The sequence below is a fragment of the Grampus griseus genome (assembly GCF_964374135.1).
Source record: "Grampus griseus genome assembly, chromosome: 14".
NCBI lineage: Eukaryota > Metazoa > Chordata > Mammalia > Artiodactyla > Delphinidae > Grampus > Grampus griseus.
The window spans coordinates 56,198,928-56,206,874 of NC_139008.1; the positions used below are offsets into that span (position 1 = coordinate 56,198,928).

The following is a 7,947-nucleotide window of genomic DNA, read 5'->3' on the forward strand; positions in this document are numbered from 1 at the left end:
ACAGCGCCTCCCGAAACCCCACGGGGCCCTAGCACACCAGGCACACGCCCGAAACCGGACGGAGAGTGGAACGAGGAGGCGTCGCTCCCGGTGACGCCACGTCCGGCGCGCTGCCTTGCGACACGCCATTTCCGGCTCCCAGCTGGTCTGGGGCGGGGACGCAGTGGTGGGGCGTACTGTGAGGTCTCTGGCTCACCAGCTGCGAACCGTGAGCTAGCTGTCTGCGCAAGGGCTGCCGGGCCCGGGCTCCGGTAAGGCGTTCGTGCGGCGGGGCGGGAGCGGAAGAGCTCGACTCACATTCGCGGCGCGGCCCAGACTGCGCTATCTGCCGAAATCAAGCCCCGAGTCCTCGGTGTGGAGCGTTCGTCCTCCCGGGGCACGGCTGGCCTTTCTCCAGAAACTGGACTTTGTTTTCCTTCTAAAATCATGTTGGTCCTTATTTCTCTTGTTGGCTCGCTCTGGAGGCGGGCAGGGAAGTAGTGTGTAGAGGCTCGTAGTGCAAGGCACTGTGCTAAGTGCTTTGCTGATGCTCTCAAAATTCTTGCAACATTCAAGTGCTGAGGATATTTTGGGGTTGCGGTGAGGCTGGTAAAAAAGCCTGTTGGGAACTTGGGCTGGTACCCGGAAAACATTGATTTACGTTTTTCCTTTCCCCTCTTTTAGAATTATTGCTCTTTGCTACCAATAAGCATTCGTCTCCCCTCTCCTGCACGCCGTGCGCTTTTTTATGTTTTGATGCGGTGTATGAAGTTAATGTCAGAGTATGTAAACTATTTTTTTAAGACTAATACAAATCAGAGGTGATTAAATGCTCTCAAACCGCCCATTATTGGTAGTTTGGACTTTAAGTTTTATAGAATTAAATTTAGATTATCGTGTAGTCGGGATCGCAACACCTAAAAACATAGTATTTGACGGAATTTGATCTAACCCTTTTAGAAAAGCATGTAAGTAAGCATACTCTTATTTTTTTAATACTTGATTTCTGCTCCAGTATATAATTACTAAAAAGGGACATGAACATTTAGCACCAATTCCTTTATAATGCTAGTTAGTTTAGGTTGACTGTGGGCCACTTAAAACAGCTCATTAATATTCAGTATTAAGTATATATAAAGCACTTAAAACAGTACCCGTCACTTAATACTAGGTAATTGTTAACTGCCATTATAATGATGATGATTATTTGCAAAATGTCATACCAGAGGAAGGCCGGTCTTTATGTTTTTTTTTTTTTATGTTGCCCTATTGAAATACTTAATTTTCTTTTTTTAAAGATATGTTTCACTTTTAGAAATCAAATAGTTTCATGATTAAAATAGATTTACTTGTTTCATTCGCATAACTTTGTGATTTTATGGAGGAAAAGTACACAAATTACAAATGTTTTTTCAATTTAAATGTCATTGTTTTTAAATCTTATCTACTGTGTTTAAACTGGTGACATAATAACCGTGATCTCATTACTATAGTCAGCTTTGACTATTTTGAACAAAAACCAGGTATTTATTCAGGGTTTTTTAAAATTTGTTTTTAATGTAGCTGTAGAAGTAACCTGGAAAGTGCAATCGCTGCTTTCAGTGCTTGGGGTGGAGCAGAGAGGCAGGCAAATCAGAGGACACTGGTACAACACTGGTAGCCAGTAGCTTATCCAAATTTACAACAAGAAGTTTTACAGATCTTTTGTATTAAAAGGATGATATCTATCAGAGGGAAATAGGCAAAATGCTGATGTGAATGTATTCCATTTCCCACCCTCTCTCCTCTCTCCCTGACAAATAAGAGAATCCTTGAGTATATGCTCCTCTTGCTTTTTCTGGAAGCAGGGACGGAGGACAGGCAATACTATACTATAGCAGAATGGTTGAAATGTCAGATGGACTTGGATTTAAGTCACCACCCTTTCACCTACTCGCCGTGTGACTTTGGAAAAATTAGGAGGCAGAGAAACGTTGGTGGCAACATAAACATGAGGTCTGGTTCTTGGCAAATGTCTTGATTCTTATTCTACCAGGACAAACCATAGTAGATGCATAATGAGAATGCTTTCACTTGTCAAAGGAATATCAGGTTCTAAGAGCAATGGAGCCTAAATTGCCAGTTGCTAGTATGACATTGCAGCCCAGAACTCCAATACGTATAACAAACACATTGTTGTAGACTGCAGACAATAATACTTTTCTTTGTTTTCAGACTGTAGCTGTGTCAGCGTGTTATGATGCCGTCTCGTACCAACCTGGCTACTGGAATCCCCAGTAGTAAAGTGAAATACTCAAGGCTCTCCAGTACAGACGATGGCTACATTGACCTTCAGGTAAATGCAGAAGGGACCTGATGAGATTGGCCGGCTCTGTTTCTGCTGAGTTAGCAGGGAAACCTTCCAGGTAGAGGTTTTGCTCACTGTCCCTAGATATTAGAGGGAGCAGCAGGAAAGAAACTCTGCTCTGAGATTTTCAGCCATAGCCTGCAGAAGGAAGGACCTTGGCAGAGCAGTTTCGAACCAATATAAATATTGTCTAAGAAATTTTAGTTGTAATGCCAGAGTTCAGTAGTTGCAAATTCTATTTAGTTAATCTGGAAATAATCAGATTGTCTTTTGTTAAGTAGAATCAGTTTGTTTACACTTCAGTCAAGACCAGTTCATCTTTTAAGGGAGAAACTAACTGCTAAAGCCAACAGATTGTGGGAATCTTCCTTCTTTCCTGATGTCATGAGATCCAATTTGTTAAAGATATTCTTTGTGACAAACAATAAGTAAAACAGAATATTTATTAAGTTTGTGTCCTACCCTGATCATTGTTTATAAAATAGTTAATGGTGTAGCATCTCCTTTTGCCCACTTCCCTTTAGGTGGAACCAGGACCGAAGAGGAAGTGGCAGGAACCCATCCTTTTAAATATAAACAAAGCAATTATTCTTTGTACTTTTTGGACCCACACTTGAAGGAGAGAGTTTTGGGGGTTTTTTTGTTTTGTTTTTAAGTGCGTCTGGAAAGCTTCCAGTCGGTTAGGTCAGACACAACCATGAGCCAAACCTTAGGAATTTGTTTCTGAATCTTAACCTTGAATTGAACTTGTTAATAAGGCAGGTTATTTGCCTTGTGGGGCAGGCAACTAATGCTTTAGGAATAGTTGTTTTTGTTTTTTTTTTTTAATTTTTTGCGGTACGCGGGCCTCTCACTGTTGTGGCCTCTCCTGTCGCGGAGCACAGGCTCTGGACGCGCAGGCTCAGCGGCCATGGCTCACGGGCCCAGCAGCTCTGCGGCATGTGGGATCTTACCAGACCGGGGCACGAACCCGTGTCCCCTGCATTGGTAGGCGGACTCTCAACCACGGCACCACCAGGGAAGCCCGAAAAAGTTTTTTTTTAAACCTTTGACTATATGCCAGCTTAACTTTGAATGCCAGAAATCACTTATTTTCTTTCTTATTTTCCAGAGCATGGTGTACACTCTTAATCCCTGTAGATTAGTACAGCCTTCCATGTGCCAAGACATGTTTATTAAAAACATGTCTAATCAATGAATGACCGTAAAGTATCTTTTGTTTTTGTAAGAAAATAATTTTTTTACGGTACAGTGAATGGTCTGTGGAATGAGACTAAAACGAGAAAGAATAACATTCTGGGACTCCCTCCCTCAACTTACTGTTAGAGCAATAACTAGACCTTCATCTCCTGCCAGTCCTTTTTCCTTTCTCTCCCAGAGCTGCATTGGGTAGTAGGACTTACTTCAGGACACACCAAGATTGGTTCCTCTTATCCTCTCTGCTTTAAAGTGTCTGAGCCCTGGTGTATTCATAATGCTCTTCCTTGTCTGTTTTTGTTTCTCTTTCAGTTTAAGAAAAGCCCTCCTAAGATTCCATATAAGGCCATTGCGCTTGCTACAGTGCTGTTTTTGATTGGCGCCTTCCTCATTATCATAGGCTCCCTCCTGCTGGCAGGCTATATCAGCAAAGGGGTAAGCTGAGGGGCTTGTGGGATTGCCATGAGATGTTTAAAATGTGAGCCAGGACTCACATTTTTATATTCAGTATATTCCAGCAGAAAGGAGAAAAGGGTTTCTTTTTTTAGATTTTGTTCTCAGATAACAAGACTTATTTCTTCCTTTGAGCTTCAAACAAACTTCTCCCACAGTTCCTATGAGGTGGGTGTAGCAGGTAGGCAAATTTTCCCTCTGAGATGTTGGGCAGTTTTCCCACCATCTTAGTTTGGAACAGCAAAACTGAGCCTAGCGTTGAGGATTTCTGACTGATAAAGGCTATAACTGGAGTAGAATGCTGTTATTATGACTTTGCAGTTATACTGCTGTACTTAGTGTTTGGGGAGAAGCAGTGAGGCTTATATAGGTCTGGGGCCACTGACCAAGCCAGGACTTTTGGCTCATGGATCAGATCTTTCTTAAATTGGATTTGGTTGGAGTTCCTATTGAGCTTCAGTGTGATACCTTAGTAACCTAAAGTAGTTTTTGGTGGTTCTTTCTTTTGGATTGTATACAGATGCTTATACACAGCGTCTAAATTGTTCTAAAGTAATACTGACCATAGTTCACATCTGTTCTTCAACACACACCAGGCCAGGGGATGATGGTCACATTGGTCTACAGAAGGAACAAAGCCAAGAGCTAAAACTCTGGGCATTATCCTTGGAACTGGGAATATTAAACACTGTCACAATAAAATGGCTACATTTGGCTTTTGAGACCTGTATCCAAGTTGCCTCAAGTCCTAAACTATTATGTGGCCACCAGAGGCATACTTGGTGCCATCTAAATTTGAACATCTAACTTCAGGACTGTGCCTTCAGTTAACTTTCATTGCAGCATGCATTGTTAATCCCAGGGGTATAGTCAAGGTTCTATTAATGATGTGAAAATTTAGAGTGGAGGTGAGATCCACATGCAACAAATATCACTTCACCTTGTGTGGTTTGTAAAAGACTACTTTATAAATAAGGATAAAGGTGTTAATTAAGAAAATCACCCATAGATTGTTTTGGTTTTTAGTTTGGGGTTTTTTTCACTATTATTGCAGACATTTCAAACAAAACAGAAGTAGATGGAATAATATGAACCCCCACCGTGTATCCACAACTAGGCATCAACATTTATGAATGTTTTGTTTCATCTATCCCCAACTTTTTTTCCTGTATACTAAAGCAAATACCAGATTTACATTTGCTTGTAAATCTGTAAGTGTGCATCTCTAACAGTTTTTACATTAATCTAGGGGTGTTGTCTTGATACCATTTACCTGTTTTTCTATTCCTCATATTTCTTGCATGCTGTTAGATTTAGGGACTTGCTTAGATTTAGTTCTACTTTAGCTTTGTTTCAGAAAGAATATTTCATAGGGGTGTTGTGTATTTGCTATTGCACATGGGTTCTCAAACTTCAGCATCTATCAGAATCACTTGGCAGACTTGTTAACACACAGGTTCCTTGACCCTGCTCCCAGAGATTCCAGTTTTGTAGGTCTAGGGTGAGGTGTGAGAATTTGCATTTCTAACAAGTTCCCCGGTGATGCTGGTGTTCCATGGCCACATTTTGAGAACTATTGCTATAGCATTACATTAGGAGGCACAAAATGGTTGTCCTAATTTTTAGTTGATATTAAGATTGATTACTGGGTTCAAGTGTCTTCAGCCTAATTCATTTATTATAAAATGAATTACCCTTTTCACTAAGGAATCCAGCTCTATCATTTTCCACGTTTGTCAGCGAAAATTCTTCTGGAACTTTCTCAAAACCATTATTTGGTTACCCTGAAATACAATAGTATAGTGAAGGTAGGAAAAATGTTTGATTATTTCTCTTTAATTATCAAATTTTTATAAAAATACACCTAGCAACCTCAAAAGGTAACCAAAGAATTGTTAGTATCACTGTAAGCGTATCATCTTTTTACATATTTGTGCTTCAGTCAACTGTAGTCTATATTCTTTTTAACATATAAATTGTCCCATATTTGGTCAATAGGAGCCTCTGCAGGTTACTCCTGTCTTTTTTCCTTTTTTTTAAAAAAATATTTCTTTTTTATTTGGTTGTGCTGGGTCTTAGTTGTGGCAGGTGGGCTCCTTAGTTGTGGCAGTTCATTGCATCATGCATGTGGGATCTAGTTCCCTGACCAGGGATCAAACCCAGGTCCCCTGCATTAGGAGCGTGGAGTGTTAACCACTCTGCCACCAGGGAAGCCCCCTACTCCTGTCTTTTAAAGCTGACCTAGGTGAGCCTTTGATAGCTTTCTTGTTTTCTGGCTCAGCAAGTTATCCCAGGCCCATCTGTACATTCCCTGCCCCCTCAACTCATAAACAGCAATTTCTCTAAGGAGCTCTGGTTTCTTTATGGGAAGTAGATATCTATGGTTGAACATGGATAATTTCTTTATAATTTTTAGTACTTTGTAGTTTTTCTGCAATTGATAAGGAGGCAAAGAGATGTAAATCTTTTGCCTTGGTAGTGTATTACCAAAATAAAGTGCTCTGAAAAGTATATGATAACTGATCCATGGATTGGACCCATGGCTTTATTTTATTTTAAAATTTATAACTTGCATGGTACTGATGTGTTTGCCTCCTTCTGCCACCAGGGGGCAGACCGGGCCGTTCCCGTCCTGATCATTGGCATCCTGGTGTTCCTGCCAGGATTTTACCACCTGCGCATCGCCTACTACGCATCCAAAGGCTACCGGGGATACTCCTACGATGACATTCCAGACTTTGATGACTAGCACACACCTCAGCCCTGAAGAAAAGAGTGATAGATGGGACTGAGCCCAGCTTTAAGACATTGAGCAGATACTATGGCTAAGGGCTAAGGAGTTCTGCGATTTGCAGATGTTTAACAAAACAGTGGCCAGATTTTATGGGTCCATCCTAAAGATGTTAACTGAGCTTATAGCTATCCATGTCATCAGGACAGTCTCTATTTTTCATCTCCTGGCCCTGGCAAAAGCTCCTGACAAGTTTTTCCACATGAATATGTATCATGAAAAGTAGCAATGTTAATTGTATGGGAAAGTGGGAGGTTATTCTGTAGTGGAATGTGTTGCTGCCACCACCCTTTTTAGAGTTGAGCATTCTTTTAAATAGTCCTCATTGTTAATATGTTCTTGTGGCAAATGGAAGAACGCAGTATGTCAGATTTCTTATTACTAAGTAATTTATTTTGAAAATACGTAAGTGTCTTATCCCCATACTCTAACTTTGTGTTCTAGTGTAAAACCGTGGTAAAATCAAGTATCAGTGTGGTGCATCTCTAATATTTTTTACTTGCTTTCTTATTAACAGCAACTAGGAATTTTTTAAACCTCAGCAAATTTTCAAACTGTAAACACATTCTCTGTTCACCAGTCCTTGGCCAGCTCTGATCTGGTTCACTGACAGGTTGGCCAGCATATAATTTGGATCATTCTGTCCTTTGTAAATCTAGATGTTCTGTATATCATACCTTTAAGGACGAGACTTTTGGCTGTTTCCTAAGGAAAAAATGTAGATAAGTGGTTATTATTTATAGTTTTTAACCCTGTTGTTAGCACCTCGTATTATGATGTCATTCTGCTGAAGATTGTAAGAACTGGCCTGGATCTGTAGAGGACAAGACTGCCTTAGTTTGATTCTGTTTCCTAGCTTGCAAAAAGTGGCTTGTATTCAAAAGAAATTAAAATGTCAAAATCTAAATCCTAGACTTAAAAGATAACTTTAAACCTATTTTAGAAAACATTTTAGTGATTATATGATATCTTTGATCCCAATACCTAGGACTACCTTCATTTTTAGATAACTGGCATTGTGCATTAGACTGTTTTCCAGTCATTCTTTTACTCTGAAGTTATGGACTTGGATGATTAGAAGCCTGCAAGTGCCATTAGCTGAGATTTGGAGGGCCGTGGGTAGAGCAAGGTTATTGGGGAAGATGACTTCAACTTTGGATGTATTAAATTTAGATGTCTA

The 7,947-nt window shown here is 40.4% G+C and overlaps 1 protein-coding gene across 1 annotated transcript; it reads left to right on the plus strand.

Moving 5' to 3' along the window:
* Nucleotides 1–134: 134 nt before the first annotated feature.
* TMEM230 (transmembrane protein 230) lies at nucleotides 135–7,658 on the plus strand. Its single transcript, XM_082671215.1, has 4 exons — nucleotides 135–251; nucleotides 2,194–2,314; nucleotides 3,836–3,958; nucleotides 6,585–7,658. The coding sequence occupies exons 2-4, from the start codon at nucleotides 2,216–2,218 to the stop codon at nucleotides 6,723–6,725; spliced, it is 363 nt and encodes a 120-aa protein (XP_082527341.1). The 5' UTR covers nucleotides 135–251; nucleotides 2,194–2,215; the 3' UTR covers nucleotides 6,726–7,658.
* Nucleotides 7,659–7,947: the final 289 nt, after the last annotated feature.

Excerpts from the sequence above, each read along its gene's own strand:
- TMEM230 (XM_082671215.1), top strand. The coding sequence starts at position 2,216 with ATGATGCCGTCTCGTACCAACCTGGCTACTGGAATCCCCAGTAGTAAA. Across the intron at positions 2,315-3,835 it reads ATGGCTACATTGACCTTCAG|TTTAAGAAAAGCCCTCCTAA; the intron begins GTAAATGCAGAA and ends TTTCTCTTTCAG. Across the intron at positions 3,959-6,584 it reads CAGGCTATATCAGCAAAGGG|GGGGCAGACCGGGCCGTTCC; the intron begins GTAAGCTGAGGG and ends TTCTGCCACCAG.